At 38.4% G+C, this 22,351-nt stretch overlaps 1 protein-coding gene across 1 annotated transcript in view; it reads left to right on the top strand.

Annotated features, from left to right (window-relative positions):
* The first annotated feature begins 1,152 nt into the window (after nt 1-1,152).
* Nucleotides 1,153-22,351, top strand: part of LOC139117004 (uncharacterized) — a 27,698-nt gene continuing 6,499 nt past the window's right edge. Inside the window, exons 1-10 of the mRNA XM_070679800.1 lie at nt 1,153-1,373; nt 10,547-10,824; nt 13,009-13,124; nt 14,188-14,300; nt 17,279-17,330; nt 19,269-19,322; nt 19,768-19,880; nt 20,143-20,209; nt 20,515-20,631; nt 21,948-22,033. Coding sequence (XP_070535901.1) covers nt 10,656-10,824; nt 13,009-13,124; nt 14,188-14,300; nt 17,279-17,330; nt 19,269-19,322; nt 19,768-19,880; nt 20,143-20,209; nt 20,515-20,631; nt 21,948-22,033 — 887 coding nt within the window. The 5' untranslated portion in view covers nt 1,153-1,373; nt 10,547-10,655. The remainder of the gene's footprint in view (nt 1,374-10,546; nt 10,825-13,008; nt 13,125-14,187; nt 14,301-17,278; nt 17,331-19,268; nt 19,323-19,767; nt 19,881-20,142; nt 20,210-20,514; nt 20,632-21,947; nt 22,034-22,351) is intronic.

The raw sequence follows: 22,351 nt of genomic DNA, 5'->3' as shown, positions 1-22,351 counted from the left end.
TTCAGTGTAAAAAAACAGGAATATCATCACCAATCACGCAGCTCGATATTGTAAAGCATCTTTGGAAGTCGACTAGTTAAATTCTGTGTATGTATAACGTGCAAATTATAACGTACAGTCAATGTTCGCCGAGAAGATGAATCTTTCAGAGAGCTAGCAGGTTTTGTAAATTTGTTAGCAGTGAATGCTTCGCACGCACCCTCTCTCTCTCTCTCTCTCTCTCTCTCTCTCTCTCTCTCTCTCTCTCTCTCTCTCTCCTCTCTCTCTCTCTCTCTCTCTCTCTCTCTCTCTCTCTCTCTCTCTCTCTCTCTCCGCAAGTAACACCTGATATAGCTTGGAATTTCCTGATTTTTCTATTTACCAGCATTCAAAGGCAAAAAAGATAAATTTTAAACTAGACAAGTCCGTAGAGTTAATTTTGGCATGAAAGCGTATGTGGGCTAGTGTTAGTAGTGTTAGTATTATGCTTTTTGTGGATTAGTTATATATATATATATATATATATATATATATATATATATATATATATATATATATATATATATATATATATATATATATACAGGCCTTAAGTATTTAATACTGATGTTTCTTCCATTATAACGATTATGTTTGTCTGACATATGCACAGAAATTACTGTATCCGAAACGAGGATCCTATATCAGAGATTCAAGGCTCCAAATTCAGGAAGAGTGATATGGAATGATATTATGATTGTGATGTTGCAGACGTCGCTTGGTGCAATATGGATCCAAGGACGAATGTTCCAGTAAATACGTAACTTATGGCTCTGGTTAGATTTTTTAAAACATTATAGCGCATAAACTAGTCCATATATTTCGCTGATTCTCTGCACAGGGATAATTTATCAAATAACAGAGAGAGAGAGAGAGAGAGAGAGAGAGAGAGAGAGAGAGAGAGATCCATTCATAGCACAAAGAAAAGAGAAAAAGTTTTTCCATCACTTGCACAATAGTGCGAAAACGGCAAAGACGTAAACAACAGCAACACATACAACATTTTGTCTGCTCAAAGTCAGTAACAATGGTCTACAACAAAAGACTGCCGTCCCATTTGATCAAAACATATAACAGTGGAAAGGAGAAAATGACGCGTAAGGCACATTGCGCACGCGCAGTGACACTACTTAATGTAATATCCCAATACGTGTGCGTATGACACGGGCATAAACGCTGACGCTGTTGCTGAACTCGACGACTCAGGGCCTCATAGGGAAATTGCATTCCGCCATGATCGGTCTTTGCCCAGCTGAGCAAATCCCCGTACGCTGCACCGCTGTCTTGTAATAACACGGCAGCTTGAGCAACCCGGATGTACATCGACAAACAACGAGAGGGACTTTCACATGACGGTAAGTGATCACCGCTGATAAAACACTTACGAAGTCAATCCTACGCAGTCGGACGAATGCCCAATGTCGGACTCGCTCAGTTTTGCGTCTGTTGCAAAACAAAATGCACTCGATCAGCGAACCTGGCAATGGGTTGGGACAAACCAGCACCTGTAGCTGCGTCTTTACAAGCCAACGCGGATGTTCGACCCACAGGATCGGTCAACGCATAGAGCTTATCGATAATGTTTTAATACAGCGATGATATAATTAGGAGGATCGTTTGCTCAGGGTAATTACCTCGCGTGGCAATCTAGGACTTAATTACTTAAAAGGGAAGCGGGATGCCATCCAAATAGATGCTCGTTTAATGTCATACCACAGGGACCGCTCCCTACTATTATCAAAACAATAGTATGGCTACCTACTGTTGTCTAATGTCGGCTGTTCCAGATAACTTTCACCTGGGACGCGGACGACTGGCTTTTGCATATGAAAAACTGTTGTACATGTGACCTCTGTGTGGCTTCATAGTCTTCGTGTCGTGTCGCCGTTTTGCAAAACATCGCATACGTAGGCCAGGGGAACGGACCACACAGGTCTGTGAGTCCAGCGACCAACTGTAGACACAGTGCCCCTGGCTATTGCTACGCTTTTGTTCCGTCCTTATGTTACTGTTATGTACTGCGGTCGGGTTGTGTCGTAGACTAGGCCTAGTAGGCCCTACATCATGTAGCCTATTGCAGGTTCTGAATTTCGTCGGGGACAATGAGCGGTACAAATCGTAAACCTGAACGCTATTTTTATTTAGCATTCTGACAAGAAAATACTCAAGGAGAAGAGAAATTATTGCGTGCTTCTCGGTTGCCCGACCTACCCTAATTATTACCCGCCGATTCTAAACGTTTTAAAGCCGTGCATAAAACGCGGAAGTTACAAAAGCACAGGCAAAGAAACAAACAAGACGTGAAACAAGGCGAGAAGTACTCCGCGAGACCTTCAGTGAGATATGCAAAACCATTCATTGTTGCTTGCTACAAACAAGCAACATGGCAGATAGTGAACTCGACTCTGTTTATCAAATACGGTCATTGAGACAAAGTCTTTGTTGGTGGCTTTTAATTACAAGCCAACTTTTCGAAATTTTAAAAGCATGGCGTCCAGATTTTCCTCGTGTACAACTAACTATTTTACTGTTAAAGGGATATAGTCGTCGGATCTGCGCTCAAAGGTCGTATGGGACCCATACGGCCCATGGCAACAATGTATCCAAGGCACAATGGTGATTGATGACAGTTAAAACATGTCTGTCATAATCTACCACCGTATAATTTAAATGTTGCAGCTATGATGATGAGGTGCATCTTGATATCGTGCACGAAATACATTGTTCGTAAACAAGAAACTCGCACAGGCGCAGGTCCGACGACTATACCTTTCACACTTCTCTGTCGCTGCATCTTTCTGTGATCTCACTTTAAAAGACAGCCAAGTGGAGACGACAACTGCATTAATAGTCGGTCAATGAGCCGTTTCACTTCATATCGAACAAGCCATACTGTCGTCAGTTTATGAGTTCCGTGTTTGAGCTTAACTATATGGGTAGTAACACGGCATCGTCAAAATGTATCAGAAAGTGTGCGAGGAGCACACACGCGAGCATGGTTTTGTGACCTTACGAGTTCAGTACACTATGAGAGCAAATGTCAGTTCATTCTTATCGACGTTATTGGGATCAAACTAACATTGGTAAAGCATAAGAATTAAGAAATAAAAACAATGGCAAAATGAAAATTACAGACTGCACAACCAAACCCTGTTTTTTAAAAAACATGTACACGGAACAAGTCATTCTGTTAATTTTGCCCCGTCATGGAATATCGAGGACTACTATTTTACTACTGTTGATCTTCTTGTCTGTGATGGCAATATTATATAATACAGACCCACACTTTTGAAACCATCTGTCCTCACGTTGAGATATCCATGCCCTTCAAATATTCGTTATCACATTCAAGTTATGATATTCGATGGCGCGAAAATGTCTTGCGGTCATTGACATGACACAGGCGTCGACGCTCAGTCACCCGTAGACCTACACATCGTCAAAATTCATTTAATTTCCGCCCATTGAAGTATCGTGATGATAATTATTGAAGGACGCGCGTGGTGAAAGAGAAAGTTAAATGAAGGAAAACTAGATTTTGCCATGGAGAAGTGCATATTTTCTTTTAGCTATACATATCTGACTTGCGCACAGAATGCCCAACAGCGGCGCAGGCAAGCCAATATCTGCGCATGGGAGTTACGTTTTAGGACCCCCCCAGGGTTAGTTGGACTTCTGACCCCTACAATTCGAAAGTTCGGTACCTGACGTCAAAGATGTCCCTAGGTGATAGCGAGGTATTTCGCCTAGAAAAGTTAAAAAAAAGAGTATCGGCTGCAGACTACCGTATATTTCAAATACGCACATGGGCTTATTCTATCGCTAAAATTGTACCCAGTTAGCGTGTAATCTAGAAGGATGGGTCAATTCTAAATGTCATAACAGATACGCCAAAAGTGGTACTCAGAGCTATTGTGATAATTTAAATGGCTGAAAGTAATTACAATTATGGAATTTTATCGAAAGTCGTCCGGAATTTACAAGGCCTGGGGCCAATATTGACAATATAGTCTGGCATAATAGTTACGACCACTTGTGGATTATTTTGATGTCTTTACATCTGTGCAATTACCAATATTGTACACACAAATATTTAAACAGACATAAATAATTTTACAAAACGATAGACACATGAGTACGTATCCATTTTTGCACATACATACATACATACATACATACATACATACATACATACATACATACATACTACATACATACATACATACATACATACATACATACATACATACATACATACATACATACATACATACATACATACATACATACATACATACATACATACATGCATGCATACATGCATGCATGCATACATACATACATACATGCAAGCATACATACATACATACATACACACAGTACACACAGACACACACACACACACACACACACACACACACACAAGTTGAAACCCTAGAGCGACACCAGAGGTGACTGTACACCATTTTGAGAAGTGCTCATGTCAGGTAACATGACAAATTCTGTCATGGAAGCGTGAACTGAACCATCCGAGAATGTGTCCATTAATACTGCAGCGAGCTAATTTGTTACATAACGATGGATTGCATATATACGGTCTCGAAAGCTTTCCTGGAATCCAAATGGATTATGCCCACCTAACCTGTCCATGGTCGTTGATCACAATTGCAAAGAAACATTTGTATGGCACCGTATTCGATATCAGAGAATGCCCTTGAATGGTGTTAATATAGAATTTCGCACGTGACTGCAGACACACAGCAAAACATTTAAAAAAGCTATATATAGAAAGTAACACAACTTGGCAATCTTTCAACTTCATTGTCATCGGACGATCTGAAAATAGGATCAATGATAGCACTTTTATAAAGAACTGAAAAAACACGTGTACTATTTAACTCATTGAAAAGCGTTAGATGCTCAACGACTTGAACATAACAGCTACAGATTAGATTGGACGGTATAATATCATGACTTAGATCTTTTTTGGGATTTAGATCTTTTAAAATGACCTAACCCTCACCAATAATAACAGTGAGAGGATGAACGGAACCGCTTCATGAAAGTGTTCATGGTTGAGATTGACAGTTGTTGCACAACAATATATTGCTGCTGCTATGAATATTCATAAAACGCCCTTGAATGGTGTTGATGTAAAATTGCAAAACGATGGACACATGAGTACGTACATTTATACACATACATACATACATACATACATACATACATACATACATACATACATACATACATACATACATACATACATACAGTACATACATACATACATATATACATACATACATACATACATACATACATACATACATACATACATACATACATACATACATACATACATATGTATATATGTACATACATATGTGTATATATATATATATATATATATATATATATATATATATATAACGATAACGCTATAATTTTTGTTTTTGTTTGTAACGGTCTACTTTTGGTATACTTGTTTACCACTGACTAATGTTTGTTCCATGACTGAATGACATGTCAGAGCACGTTTTTTATCACGTTCTACAGTCCGATACACAATTGTTACGTTGGCACTGTATAGTACACCCAATGTTGATAATGCGTCCTGTACTTTGTTTACTGTGCATTCTTATTGTTTGTTTCATTTTTTCCAACTTCGATAAATTACTTTTTTCTACATTAACTAGCTAATGAAAAACATTCCGTGATCATGTGCCGATACTCCAATGAAACACGCATGCGTATGCCTCAATTGTAATAGAATAGGCGAACTCCGTTTGCAGGGTTAGACACAGTGTCCTCTCAATTCGCTGTGTTGCAAGTAGAGGCGATTTTGAGCGATTTCAGTGGAAACTTCGAATTATGTTGTCTATGATCGTCACGTGATAATGAAGGTAAAATCACCATTCTGTCCTCCGGCATAGTAAAATATTAAGGATATACCTTCAGTTTAAGAGGCAGTTTTCTTCTGAAACATTCAGTGACATTGCAAGACTGTTTATTGCTGAAGAAAGTGCGCCCTCTAGGGGAGTCAATGCACGCCCCATAGTGTTGACTGCATTTATTAGCAGAGACGCCTATAATGTTTAAGATAATTACACTTTGAGTTTGGAACGTGAGTTTTGTTGTACACAACCTGTGAGGAAATAGTCCGTTGATGGTTTCTCTGTGACGGTGGTTGAAAGTGATTTAGCAACGTTAACACTTAATATCCTACGTGAATCTTTGACCCTGCCCGGCTGTCACATTTCTCGATGATTGTCACGGTCGTTTCTATGGAGATAAACTCTTGAAAATCCATTCCAGGGTGTCATTTATCGTAGTCTTTGCAGCGCTGTATCTTCATCTTCTTTCTAATTGCCCCATTAAGCTCGCCTTCGTAGGCCCAGCTACGCTCAGCTCGCAGCCCTACTTGAAGTCATCGATCTTTAAACGAATTATTAGTGCAACATTTTTACAATTTTTTATGAATTTGTCTGTAATTTTTTGATCATTTTGGACCAAATTGACATCACATTTCCTTAGCTACAGTTTGTTATCAAAATTTTGACGAAAATCTGAAAAAAAATTGACTGAATTCTATTTTCTAAAGCTGACAAAAATTGACTTTGGCGCTCAAAGGGTTAACAATTTCTACAGTGGTCTATGCATTGAACCAAGTTATCTTTCAGCCTCTCTTGAAATGCTACTCTTTCTATAAGATAGTCCCGTCGTTATGTATTATCTTTCCTCTTAAGTGAAAATTTTACATGTGAATGTGCGCGTTTTGAAGCTTCATTATGTTATCATATTTGAAAACTTGTATGATAGTATGCAATACAAATTCGAGACTTTCTTTGTTTCTTTGCCCGTATGTTGTGGTTTCACGTGATCAGTTGTTTTGTTTTTTGTTTTCCACGCTCACTACCGCGTGACTGATTGATTGCCACGTTACCTGCCAATGATCAGATACAGGCAGACCACCGGGGTATAGTTCATCTATTAATAGCTTGATGTTGTAATTTCTATAGAGCCTTGGGAACAGCAATCAAATTAATCGAACGTGGCGCGTACGAATTATCTCATCCGATGAGTGTTGACGAGACTGTATTCGCGTATAGCTATGTCGTTATATGATATATCCAGAAAACTGGGCGATTGTTTGTGCCGTGTCTTGCCGTTTGGACTGTAGTATGATGGGAATGTTGGGTACTTTCACTTCCTACACCGAAAACAAACCGCGAGTTTTGCATTATTGTTAAGCGTCACCCCTCTCACAGCATTTGCAAACAAAAGATGAAAGTACGATGGCACTTTGCGGTGAGTAAATTTAGCAATTAGCTGTAAAGGTTTTGAAATTACATGAAAATGCCCGTTGCACGGTGATATTTGACTATAGAAGCCAAGTGGATTTTCAAAAGGCGAGCTAAAGGCCAAAACAAGACAGAGACCGAGTTCACGTTACTCAACATCCTCTCGCGGGGATCTAGGCTACCCACGCCCCTCTTATGTTGCGTTCAATTCATGATAGGCCAGAAAGTCGATGTTGGGCCGCCTTCATACAATGTAGTGTTTGATCATTGAACTTAGTGTCATTACATATCGTGCTATGTCTCGATCACAAGTACCACATCCGCATAGATATTTTAGTTGCATTTTTGTTGCATCCGAGTGTAGTTCGATCATTTTGAGCTCAACAACATCACAAGAAAGTGCTCTATCATTTTGAAGAGACCAATGTAAGAAACATTTTTATGCTACACATTTGGTACTGCCACATCCTTATCAAGGTAGTATTCGCCTTCAAAGTGAAAGACTTTAATTCTTGCTCAAACTTTCCTAAACGAAGCGTTCAACCATTCTCTTACCAAATCAAGAACAGAAAACAGGAGTCACCGTGCAAAGTGTTGTGCTAGAGAAACAACTTACCTAACATTTACCAATATTAGAAATTCAAACTGGCCGCCATTCCTGTGTTAACTCTGTGGGGAATATATCATTTTCAAATTTCGGAAAACTAAGACCGTGAAATATTTTGTTACACCAAGAGCTTTAAGGCCATCGTCTGGGCTAATGTCGGTCAAAATGCTCAAAAAATCAAATTTTATTTTTTTCCTTCATTGTCACCCTCGACATGTATACTTTCAAATAAGCTATATCATTCTTCAAAAATATTAACTAAAATCGAGAAAAATCGCGTTTTTTTCCCACTGACCTCTGGTCAAATTTTATTTAGTCTAATTATATATTCAAACAGGTAAATCGCTATTTTTGGTTGCCTAAAAACTTTGTTGAGTTATGGCATCATGTATGAAGTAGTGACTATTTGCTTGCTTATTGAAGCAGCTTTTTCAGAGGTAAAAATATGGCGTTGTGGAAATTGTGAGTTTGAGACTAATTGCAGTCTAAAAAAGCCAGATCAATGAGTAATCGGGAAGAAATTTGCAACAAATGATTCTGTTTTATATTTTGTGTGGATATTACTGTAAGGCACATGAAGATTTTCATTCAGGTATAGCGATGAACCAGAAAACAAACCATATTAGACGTTATGGTGTTCATATACATAACAAGTAAAGAATCTCACATGAATTTCATTATCATGCTGATTATAAAATCAATGTTTTTTTGATAATTAACAGTTCATTTTTCACTTAGAAAGCAATTACAACCAGGCTTTTGTAAATAGAATTCTAACTGACAATTTAAACTTGTCCAATACCCTTTTTTGAGGTCGTAAACTTTGCATGAAGTATGAGTATCACCTTTATGTTGTAAACATTTCAATCCAATACTCCTAACAATTGTGTTTTGTACTGCATTCGTTTCTTGTGGCAGTAATAACTCTTGAAAGAATGGTTGGAATGCAATGAAAATCAGCCAACATATGTGAAATTAAGGTGAAGTACTACGAATTACGTCAAAATTAAGTTGTGGTGTCATTTTCTTCAAACTGTACACAAATATTCTTGGAAGTTGTGCAAGTGCAAAAATGAAATAAAAAATGGGGGTCACCACGCTCGTTTCCATGGAAACGGACGTTAAAATGGCGTCGTTAGAAATAAATAAAAATGATATAATTCACTTAAACTAAAGAAAGCTATTATAAAACGCTTAGCAAATGAGTTAATTTTAATAAATACCAAGACTTAAGATCCATATCTATCGAATGTATAGTTTTCATGATGTTTGTGAAGAAATTTTAACATAAGTATCGATTACAAAATGACGATATCGAAATTATATCACTACATAATTTTCGAACTTTCTTCCTGTCGCTTTGAATGGTGTCATTTTGACCAAACTTGGCGAATAAACTCCTGACATAATACCATTTAGTTTACACTTTTAATAAAAGGGTGTCACCACGCTACTTTTTACAATATCTCCGGGTGAATGGGTAATTTGCGCCATATAAATGGGAGAGAAATGTTAATTTTTCGCTCATATTGAATAAAAACCAGCTTCCTAGGGGGTCAAAATATGACAAGGTTATAGGTCACATGTATTTCTAAGACACTGGGTCAAAAAATTACGTAAAAGCGCAATTTCAACAATGACAGGTGATGTTAAATACAAGCGCTACAAAATAACCAATTTGCGGCAGGCTGGAGTTAAATCTGCGCAGAAACGTTCTAAAGCGTGTGCGCGTCCGAATTCGTCGCCCTTTACCTTAAATACTTTACAAAATAAATCTCAAAAAACAAGGTCATCCAATCATGTCATAGTAGAAACTTGACGGAAAGTTGTGAAATTTATTAATTTTTCAATCTTACCGAGATGACTATGATTTAATTTATATTGACATCTTATACAGTCATAGATTTAGGTTCATATTGTAATACATATACATCTGAATGCTACAGAAAAAATTCGGTTGTTGTATGACTTTTCGTTCAATAGATATCTTTGCCACAAATTTCCTCATATTTTTAACCCTGAAATTGTCGCCAGGGCAACCGAATATCCGGTTTTCCCCCTGCACTGCATTTTACCATCTACTGCAACAAAAAGATGACAAACTCTGAAAACAAGGTACTACACGGTTTGTGTTTTAAAATAGCCCCTACAATAGCCTTAAAATGGGCACCCGCAAGTAGTAAACTAGAAGAGTAATAAAGGAAATTGAGAACTCGAATAGTTGTCTTCGAACCGCATTTTAACTTTAAGAAATAGTAGATTTCGAGGCTTTTGAATCGGGTTTGTACAAACACGTTCAACCTTCTCGTGGTTAACGTACGCGCCACGTGACTCAAATGGATGGCGAAGGTATTTGTGTCCCGTCCTTCGCGCGATACATCCGACTTTTGTCGGTGAGGTGAATTGAAGGCACGGATAGGAACACAGGCTCCAGGCAATTATCATAGTGTTTGTCACGGTGCAAGGGGTCACGAAATTTACATCTTCCGGCCTTGCCACAACTGTGAGTTTATTACAAAAAGCGACGCGCGTGCGTTTGCGTCGTGCCGCCCCACATGTACATTTCCTCAGTGAGGCTTCCCGCGTGTGTCGAATAAACTGCTTCTTTCATTGTTTCCAGTCATATAATCGGCTGATGTTGAGCTGCTTCAAGCCCAATGAAGACTGATAACTGATATTGGAAGTTACATATACCTACTCCCCCTGCAAATCCGCATTTACATGACATCATGGACACTAAGACGCGCGAAGAAAAATCCTCCCAAATCCCAGAGGACATGCTGAACACCTTGAATAACACCTGGAACGAAGGCAACACGACCAAGATGGCCTCTGCCCTGTCGCCAGGGGGCGAAGTTGATCTACTGCTTGTTATTACTATCGCGCTCTGTAAGACAGGTAAGTGTAATCTTAGTTCAAAATTGTCAAAAAATTTATTGGCCCTGGTGTTGATGGGAATAATATTTAAACGTACATTGAACTGGCCTTAATGGTGCGCCTCGGGGGCAGATAGGCGGACGTTTGAACTTTCACAATATTCTTTTGGTCTACCACTTATGGGGCTCATTTTGAAGCTGATCGAGCAACTAGAGTTTTTACCAGCTCAATGTTATAAAAATCGAAAATTTAATACTTTCCCATAGAGTTCGGACAGAGATGGCGGCCATTTTGACTTTCAAGTGTCGTCAAATATTTGGTAATTTGTTTTTCTAGTATCATGTTTTGCGCCGTGATCCCAGACTTTTATTCTGGATTTCGAAACGGACGATTTGAAGCTGCTCAGACTTTAAGGGAAGTTTGAGCAAAAGGTCTTTCAAGGTCAAGGCGCGTACTAGCTTAATAATCGCATCTGATTTATTATGTAAAAATAAAGTGCTTGGTATCGTGAACATCGACATTTTGCAGCGAGGAAAATTCACGTGCCTCCATGAAATGTATAAAATATCTCAATCCAGTGCAGAATTTTGCAACAATTTAGGTTGCTGTCACAGAATATTGAATCAAGTCACATGCAACCCTACACAGAGGTCGTGAGAATGATATCATATAGTAGCCTACTGGGATAATTCCGTTGTAGATTAGATCCATAACACGTTCAAATAAGGGGGAAGTGTGCACTCATCCATACATTAACGCATCTATATATCATATGTAATTTGTCGGCGAAAAAAAATGTTCAAAATATTATACGTTTTTAGCTACTATAGACTATAGTCTTAAGAAGCTATTGGGATGGGTATCCGTCCGGCGCGGCGTCCGTCGTCAGTCTGTATGTATGTATGTATGTATGTATGTATGTATGTATGTATGTATGTATTTATGTATGTATGTCCGTTTGTGAGGCGTCCGTCCACTCAAATATCTTGATAACCGCAGTACTTACGTCTTTGATATTTGCTGTGTAGATGAAAAATATGATTTTGAGAAACTTTTTTAAAAATTTTTTTGATATTGTTGAAAATATGCAAATTAGCACCAAAAAGGCGTTTTTGGTAAAAAATCTTCTTCTTCATAACCGCTGGTCAGACAGCTTTGTTATTTATGGTCTCTAGGGATAACCCAACTTATATATGTTCAAATTGTGATGAAATATGCAAATCTGTATTTTTAAGGAATTTTTTGTCATTTTTGGTCAAAACTTTATTTCATCAAAACCGCTCGTCTAACAGCTTTGATATTTGGTATACAGGTTCCTATAGAATAATTTAATATGATATATTGAATATATGACGAAATCTGCAATTTTGTATTTTTGGTGCAATTTTTGCCATTTTTGGTCAAAAAATGTGTTTCTCAAAAACTACTTGTCTGATGCCTTCCTAGGGGTTGTCTTAGTATGCTATATTGAAATTTGATGAAATCTTCAACTTTTGTATTTTTGGGTCAATTTTGCCATTTTTGGTCAAAGTATTTGTTTCTCAAAAGTTACTCATCTGATAGCTTTGATATTTGGTATACAGGTTCCTATGCTTTATCTTAATGTAATATATTGAAATTATGATGAAATCATCAATTTTGTATTTTTGCAGGTAATTTTGCCCTTTTGGTCACGCCATCCTGAATTGAGCTATCAAAGATATCTACCTTATTCATCAATTGATACATGTGTCACAAAAAGTTATTCTCTACATAACACAGCAGAGCTCTGTCAAGTCGCTTGTTTTTTCAAAACCGCTGGTCAGACAGCTTTAATATTTGGTTTACAGGTACCTAGGATGACCATAGTGAGATAATTTCATACAGTCAGGAAATACTTAATTTTGTATCCATGTCTATAGTAGCTTCAGGTACTTTGGCCCTATGTTTTACTGTGGTATCACACGACATGTTTCTTTCCGACGTATTAAATCTGAAAATGTAAGATTTTCCCTTCCACTATGTGAACGAATCTTTGTCTTCACACCGCGCTGTCCTCCAAATGACATTTGACATCTGTTTTCTAAGCATTCTATTCATATGTAAATACCCATACAAAGAGTTCATTTTCTCAACAAAAGAATGTGCGATTTATGCACTGTTATGTAAATTAGCCACCCCTCTGTTTTTCCAAGCGATGAAAAGCTTTCTTAATTTCCGTTACAGGTATGGACAGACACAGCGAAATGACAAAGATATTCATAGAAAGGACACTGGCACGAATCTTTAAATGGGTTCACGATGAATACGACGTGATTAAGAGAGAACGGAAGGTGTCCGAAGTAAGTAAACAACAAAGGGATTATAGATGCATTTCCCTAATTGAAGTTGTTAAAGGGAAACGGTCGTGGGAACTGCGCCTGTGCGAGTTTCTTTTTTTACAAATAATGTATTCTGTGCATGATATATCCACATGCATCTCATCATCATAGCTGCAACATTTGAATTATACAAATGTAGATTATGACAGACATGTTTTAACTTTCATCAATCACCATCATACCTTGGATACAGTGTTTACATTGGTCCTATGGGTCCCATACGACCTTTGAGCGCAGTTCCGACGACTGTATCCCTCTAATAACCCGATACGTATTATCAACCCAGTCAAAAGGATTCATGTTATTGTTTTTGTTGCCGCTTCGCTCAAACGACAGTGCGTTAATATGACATGCCACAGTAACGCCTCTTGCGACAACTCCCTCTTGTTTTACGGCGAATAATTGTCGAAATGTTTTTTAAAATGACAGTCAGTGACTGGCAAATCTATTTTTGATAATAGGTGACAAATAATTCTTTGTTCCAGAGCGCTCTAACAGTTCCCTATGTCTACCAGTAACTGTTTCTAATTCGGATTCTAATTTTTTACAATTCTTTTATGATCTACCACTTGTGTGGGCTCAAGTTGAAGTTCTTGGAGCAAATAAAATCTTCATTATAATTTTTTGTGAAAATCGAGAATTAAATTTTCCCTAATAACACGGGGAATTATGGCCATTTTTGATTACGAATATTGGTAAAGATAAGGCGAACTCTTTTACTGGTACCGAAATTTGCACTGTGACCCGTTGATTTTGAAAGACAATGGCTGAAGGTTTTCTTAGGGAATGTTTGAGAAAAAGTTTAAATCTGTACTTTCAAGGCGCGAACTACCTTACGAGTCATTTAAACTTTAAATTACTTTTTTTCCTGTCCTTATTCTCTGAGATAAGTAGCTGATTCAGACACATTGGTGTATACCATATCCAACAGTGTGTGTTTAATTGTAAGGAGAATACCCAATTTGCGAAATAGCAAAGTGTAAAAGAAAAAACGACGATCGCTTACTGATTTATCTCTTAATAGGTTGCTTTGATGGAACGGATTGAGCAATTAATCCAACTGATTGTAATTAAATTGCCCGATGATTGTTTGCCGCTTTTGAATTTGTTGGCGATTACGTTCAACCCCATGTCAAGGTAAGAGACTGGAGTCGTTTTCATTTAGCACCAACCTCTTTAGCTCCATAGCCATGGATCTCACCTTCCTAGTTTGTCCGAGTATTAAACATCGGTCTGTGTGTATATGCACTTGTATATTTGTACGCACAAACATACAGTATGCATCAATTTATGCATGCATAATTAATTGTATGGATGGATGGATGGATAGATGGATGGATGGATGGACACACCTTAGCATTCTTTGAGTAGAACAAATAAAGAATTTGAAACCAAAATCAGTGAAAAAATCTTCAAAAACTACAGCTACTGGCACTATAACATTCCTATACCTACCTACCTACATACATGCATACATACATACACACATACATACATACATACATACATACATACATACATACATACATACATACATACATACATACATACATACATACATACAAAAATACATACACATACAAACATACATTCAGACAGACAGACAGACAGACAGACAGACAGACAGACAGACGGACGGACCTGCACGATCACAACTTCACGATGCTGCATCTAACCTCACTTTAATATTAATTCAGTCACCGTCGTCTTTTAAATACTTCCCTACTGTAATACCGATCACTGAATTCTTCGCAAGACTCTGCTTCGCCTCAAATACACAGATGGGCAGAGGAAGTGAAATTGTGTGGTATATCAAGCGTGGACAGGCAAACAGGGTGTCAGTGTACTACTGTATTCACACTGTGGGCGGGCTCATCCTTATTTGGGAAAGGTCGTTCACCTCATAGTATTTTATTGCTCCACCTCGCTGATTATCATTTACTTTCCTGTTTGTCATCTATCACTCAGACGTTGCCATGGTGCACGTTATTACATCAAGGATATGTAAAAGACTGTATATTTCAGACATGGCGTATAAAATTAGCGCAGCAGTGCACTATCCCTTACACGCGTTGGCTTCACATCTATGAGGAAGCCGCATCAGTCTAGCACTCCAAGGCCGTGTCAGCAAAATTACATCCGCTGTTTTGGATATAAGACAAGTCGAGATTCCACTTTCAAGTTCTGCAATGTTACTCTATCAGGAAAAATGAAGTGCAATCCTCAATCCCATTTTATCTAAATAACGCCAATGCAGAACCATCCATCTTGCTATAGCCTCTCTGTTTAGGTCACGTAATTGACGTTTCACAGTGATGTAGAATATGGTTTATATTCCACAATCTTCTGGAAGTTCAACTTCACACGTTTTGCTTTACGTAAAGCGACCTAAGTACAAACCTTTTTTTGCTGAGTTCAAATGTACATAGTCTGCTGACAACGAAATAACTCTATCTTCCTTTGAAAGTGATGCACTTTTATGTTACACGTGTAGTGTAAATTTGTTTGAGAAACACGATAAGTCGAGTGTATGTGGAGAGAAAAAACACAAGTCCAGGCATTTTGATGTTTAGTTCAACTCTCAGCTACACGTGACTGTCCGTCGTCCACAAGCACTCTGGACATGAGGGAGCCTTATTTTAAAAAGCATTTGCAAAATTGCTTTAATATATGATGTCAATTATTCCCATGAATGCCCTACACCAGACTCGTTACAGTTTGTGAAATTGCTCATTCGCAGAGGGAATGTATTCCTCGTTTAATTTATGGCCTTCTCTTAAAGAGATACAGTCGTCGGAACTGCGCTCAAAGGTCGTATGGGACCCATACGGCTAATGTAAACACTGTATCCAATGTACGATGGTGATTGATGAGTCTGCCATAATCTACATCGTGTAAATTTCATACGATTGGATCTAGTTCTGGGTAATTGGATCTTCTTTTTTTTTCAAATTTCTCAAAATTGTTTGGTGACCTATAGCTGAAAGTTGCAATATTACAAACTACTCATAAAAACAAGTGTATAACTTAAGAAGAAAGCATATGAGCTAATATTTGCAAATTAAACCGACATTACTTCAACATCCAATTGTCCCAAATTAGGTCCAATCGTGTTTAAATTTAAATGATGCAGCTATGATGATGAGGTGCATCTTGATATCGTGCATGAAATACACTGCTTATAAACAAGAAACTCGCACAGGCGCAGTTCCGACGACTGTTTCCCTTTAACTTGGAAGGTGCTAGTCAGGTAGCTTCAAAATGTTGTCTGTAGCAACCTCGGGATAGCCTCATTTGCATTCTGATCAGGTTGGTATAATTTCACCAGACGTTTCTTTCAAAATGTCACGGCGGTTCCGTATCGCTCCCTTGCTCGTCTCGCCATTTGCAACATGTTTTCCCACAATAACGATAGGAACGTCTCCTTCCTGCACCTGAAATAACGAACACGTTGTCGGTCACCAGTGTTTTCTCTGCATGTTCATTGAAAGGGGCATTTTCTGCCCCATTCATCAAAATTAGAGGGCAGACTTGACATTTTAAGGGGTAGTCACTTTTGATTTTGATTTTACCTTCCCGGAAGCGTACCTTCGATATCATTACGATCGTCACCCAGTTCAGTTAATAGTTGTGTCGTCCATGTGGCATGCAGCACCCATACTGACACCGACATCATGATGTTTGTCAGCTTGTGATGTGCTCGGCAGCTAGCTCACTATCTTCTGTCGATTTTGTCACCCACAAGTTTCCCCGTCTCAGAATTTGAGTATTTGTTGCCTTCGACACGATTCGGTCCGAATTTGGAGGTTTAAATCCACGATCCCCGTGCGCCGATCAAACGATCGTGTTGCATACGCGTGCCTACACAATGCTAAAGCTGGCACTTTCCCAAATTCCATCATTGATACACACTATACGCTTGGGTCAGTATATGTGGATGTCTTTGCTTGTTGTGTTTTGTGCGCGATTTCCGCGCTGTCAGTAACTTTTTCAGGGCGGACAATGGCTCCAAATGTGCAATTTGCTCAATCGCGCAGTCGAGAGAAAACCCTGGATCACCAGGAAAGTTTTCTGTTTTCCAGATTTGTTATCATAGTATGGTTTCTTTTTTTCAGATTCTATATTCATCATGAGGCAAGAGCGCCAAGGACACGGGCAAGTGGCACAGTGAGTTGTTTGTTGAATGCTCCTCTCGCACATCTTGTATAAAAGTTCATTTGTTACCGTAAACTTCTTTTTCTATTAAGCTTACATCTTTCTTCAGTTAGGTTTAAAGCGGCAGGGGTCGTCCCCTCTGTGGCTGCGCGGCTTTCTTGTTGGTAAACATTGCCTCTTCCCAGAAATTTGTGATGAATGTCGAGCCAATGTGAAACCAATTTAGCGTTTGATGCAAGTTCAAAAGTCGCCAGTTTTATAGTTGAACAACCACACTTATAATTCGTTTATATGAAGCCGCTTCGACCTCTATCACCAGTTTCGGTATTTTAAACGTTTGGATATGTTAGCTTAGCAACAGACTCTTTGTATGGGTCAAGTACGCACAGCCGCAGAAGGGACGATCCTCCCTTCAATTTAAGGAAGGAAAACAGCAATATCTTTATCTATATAAAGTGCATGGCAACGGGGGTCAGCAGACCTACAACTTCTTTTCTGTGGTGATGCACAAGTAGGTCCAATGTCCAAGCTATAGAGGGCGCTACCATGGCCGTTTCTTCTTTACGGCAGACATGCCGCGAGCGACGGATCTTCCTGCCTCGCCACTCCTGATACCGACCACAGAGTCTCCGTAAATTTGAATATATGCTTGTGTGGTGAAAGATATGCGTTGGAAACGTTCACCTTTTTAAATAGCTACATCGTTTAACAAATCTCTACGCATGCGTCCTCTCCCCTTGTGAACGGCAACGTCGACAATAACGTTGACTGTTCTGTACAAGGGGACCTGATTCCGTTTTTCAGTGAGTTGCCTTTTACATGTCAGATCGGATGGTCTCATTTGGCGTGTTACTGAGTATTTTCACAATTTTATGAAATTGTTTTCCCGGGTGATAAACGTCGATAAATGTGCTTTCTCTCATGATTTTCGTCAATTTCGTATAACGTGCGAACGTGAGTTGCTCTGTTTGATTGATCGAAACAATGCTCAACGTGTGGGCCAGCTGATATGGCTTCTTGCCCGGATAAGAAGGCATGCAGTGACGTACTCTCTGGCATTTACAAGAGGCATGTACAATCAGGCAAGGCTAAGCTTACCGTCGAACAATTCAAGTTTTGTCTTTCACTAAAGTGTAGAACAATAAGGATCAGTACAAGTATCATGTCACGCATTTGAGCCAGTTGATTCATGAACTGTTTTTTCGAATTATAAAGTATTTTATGTACTCTTGACTTTAAGATTAATTATAATCAAAGAGGCGACGTTTTCAAATATAAAACATTTCTTGCTCAGTAGCATATGAGCTTTACACAGTAACTGAGGCTAAATATCAATGTACCTTAAACCGTTACTGCGATTTTGATCACGAGTACAAAACCCTCAATGGCCAATGGGAAATCAAAATAACGGTTAAAATTTAAATTTACTTGTCCAATTTTTCAGTAGTAAAATACTATATCCTTTAAATTTGTAAAATTTAAAGAAAACCAGAGAAAATAGAAAGCCTTTTTCAGGTCAACAAATTTCAAGAGTTACAGCTTCAGGGGCTTTAAGCGCAAGCAGAAATTCTGTTATAGGATGAAGATTTCAATACGAGTCAAATTCGATCACGGTGGCCATCATTGAGAAATCTCCGTGCACTTCAGCGCCCTCTCACAAGCGATGTCTGCCAAAAGGGACAATTCTAGGCATATTCTTTTTCTCAATCTTGACCGATGGCGCTATTAGTGAAATCATCACGAAAAGCACGGACGGCACCGTTGATAATTTCTTCTAACTACGAGATCTAATTGATAATGGGTAACCGTCAGTAAACACGTTAGCAACCACATATAGCTTGTTCATTGCTTATTTTGATGCGCATTATGTGGATTATTTGTTTGTTAACCTGCCTTTACCTGAGAGTTAATATCCTTGCAATTTCTATATCTTTTTTTTTATCTATTTAGGAACGGCAGAACTCGTCCAACTTCGCTGCATCTGAAGATGCAAACAAACCAAGGGTAAGTAATTTACAGGGTCGATAGAAGTCTTCTCGGGGACATATATCTGACGCTCAAATATTTCCGATACATCGTACTTTTCTGGTCTACAGCTTCTGAGGGCTCATTTCGAAGCTCTTGGAGCAAGAAAAAAATCGCGGTCTCAAATTTTCGAAAATTGAACATTTTATTTTTATTTTTCCTAGTGTAGTACACAGGGATGGCGGCCATTTTGAATTTCAAATATCGGTCAGTTTAAATCTTAGGTAATTTGTTTCTCTATTACCAACATTTTCACTATACCCCTTAACTTTTATCCTTGATTTTGAAAGACAATGGTTGAAAGATTGCTTGAGGAAAGTTTGAGCAAAAGTTTAAGTCTTTTATTACTTTCAAGGTGCATACTACCTTACTGTTAACTTGATCGTCCACATACCTAAAACGCCAAAACTGTCCTTGTTTACAGGGTATGTTTGTAGACATGATAAACACTTTTGGGTATCTTGGAGGCTTTAAGATCGTGCTTGAAAAGTTTCAAAAGTCGACGCCGACGATTCCAGTCATTGCTGCTCTGTTGAGGTGAGGATCAAATGTAAACGTCTGTTTCTCTCCACATTTTATGTGACATACATGAAACGTAGTGCAACGTAAAGCAGAGAGAGAGAGAGAGAGAGAGAGAGAGAGAGAGAGAGAGAGAGAGAGAGAGAGAGAGAGAGAGAATTGTTTCAGGCAAACCCACAAAAGAGAGCAAGCATACGTCGTCACTCTTCCGTTTATATTTTCTGTCTCAGAAAGTCAGTGATTTGAACTGCAGGTTTTATACTTTTCTTATTGGTTGCAGACCTTTTGGACAGTGTTACGAACTCTTGACCAGGGAGACGGTTGAAACCTACTTTACCTGTGCACTGGTAGGTACATTTTGAATTACAAGACCAATGATTTCGGTAGGACATACTGAGAGATACAGGCTGAGACAGATAGGATCGTAGACCCCCCAAAAATAAATCCAACCTCTTCAAAAAACAAAAGTTTGCCAGGTATAAAGTGACACTAGAACCTTTATCTGTGTTTACAAGGTCAATATAAATTGTTACTTGTTTGGGTTTGTAGTTAGATGTGTATCATGAAAATATTTCCTCAACAATTATAATTGAAGTTGTAACGATGACACTTCCTGCCTATCAGAGATTATTAATCTGTGATATCATTACAGGATAAAACGTGTCAATTTTTGAACGAACTTACTGACGAAGAACTGTCTGAATTCTGCGAATCTCCAGACCTTGCTATCAGCGACACAAAACCAGACGCCATCAACACGATTCTATTGGTAAGATTTTCAAGATACCATTGCTAATAGCTAATGGATGAATATGTGCATACTTATATCGTGCCCCCTTACACCAAGTGTCGAATGATTCGTCTAGCTTGCAACTTTCGCTTCTATGGACCATATTTATAAACAAATATAAGAAAACATTACCATAACACTAAGTTGTGCACTTACTAGATAGTAGGACATTTACACTCCGCTAACATGAGATCACTTTTATTCTCTTGCCAAGCAATATATTTTATTGTTTTTGGTTGTGCATGATTCAATGTCGTATAGTTAATCTAACCCTCATTGTCGTCGTTATTATCATCATCTATTTCTTCTTCATCAACATCATCGGCAAGACTATCTCACAAGAACATCATCATCATCATCATCATCATCATCACAACCATCCGTACCACCCTCACCCTAACCACCACCACCATTATCACCATCACCACCACCATCATCATACATCAGTAATCACAGACAATCAAAAGGGAGTTTTTTCATCATCACCACTATTGAACCAATCCTTTTATAGGCCCAATAGCTGTATCTTTTAGCATTATTTTTCTGATTTTACTTCCAAACTAAAACAAGTTCATCGGAATGTACTCATTAAGGGGTGTTTATACAAGTATAATAAACTGTCTACTGGGACTGCACGTGCCATTTTGAACAAGATAAATAATAAACGTTTGCCCAAACGTAAAATGGCGCCCTCATGCAAATTAAGCAAATATTCTGTACGTCATGCATATATGTATTGGCATCTTCATAGAAACAACAGAGTAGTTCAATATAATGCATAGTGCTGAACCAGTATTTTCCAATGGGACACCTTATGCTTTGTTTTCTTTGTAATATTACCAGTTTCTCAAAATGGCGGGAAATCAAAATAAAAGGTTAAAATTTAAATTTACCTGTACAAATTTTTAGTAGTAAAAGACCAAATCCTTTAAATTTGTAGAATTTAAGGAAAACCAGAGAAAATATAGAGCCTTTTTCAGGTCAACAAATTTCAAGAGTTACAGCTACAGGGGCTTTAAGGGAAGGGATTTAGCCGAGCGGTTTTGATTAAGCCTTACGTTGTGAGTTTGAATGCGATTGAAAAAGTACTGAATTTCTATTAGCTCCAAGATCAATGAAGCTAAAAAGGTTGAACACCGTGAAGAGGTAGAACTCATTCTACTACTACATTAAGAGCAAACACGGCCCTCTTAATCTTTTTGGCAATAATCATCAATGTTCACTCCGTAGGGCTACGAACACGTCCATATGGATAGTAATGATTCGGAAAGTTTAATATTTCTTCTAACCAACAGGCCTTAGAAGCCATATCATCGAGATTGCCGCCTGGAAATGAAACATACAGTAATATGGAGCTGTTCCGAATGCGCATGACGCTCAGGAAATATGTGTAGTACTTCCGGATCAAACAAGGACGTTCGCATGGTAGTACTTCCGGGTCGATAATTGCCAGTGGCCACGGTTCACTCGGTCATGTCAGTAGCAGTGCCCTACGAAGTGCTTACACAAACTGTCACAGCTTACCAACATACACGTAATTTTACCAAAGTGTTTTCTCCAAAGCAAAGGCTGAAAAAAATATAATTCAAAGGTCGCGATTATTCTATTTGTATGCAACTTTAAAGAATTTTGCACAGATAATGTTCACCTTGTCGTATATTTGGTTTCCATCGGAGTGGACGTAAGCTTGCTCTTGTAA

The sequence above is a fragment of the Ptychodera flava genome, chromosome 2, assembly GCF_041260155.1.
Source record: "Ptychodera flava strain L36383 chromosome 2, AS_Pfla_20210202, whole genome shotgun sequence".
Taxonomy (NCBI): domain Eukaryota; kingdom Metazoa; phylum Hemichordata; class Enteropneusta; family Ptychoderidae; genus Ptychodera; species Ptychodera flava.
The sequence above is the reverse complement of the archived record's forward strand: the minus strand, read 5'-3'. Positions and strand labels throughout refer to the sequence as shown.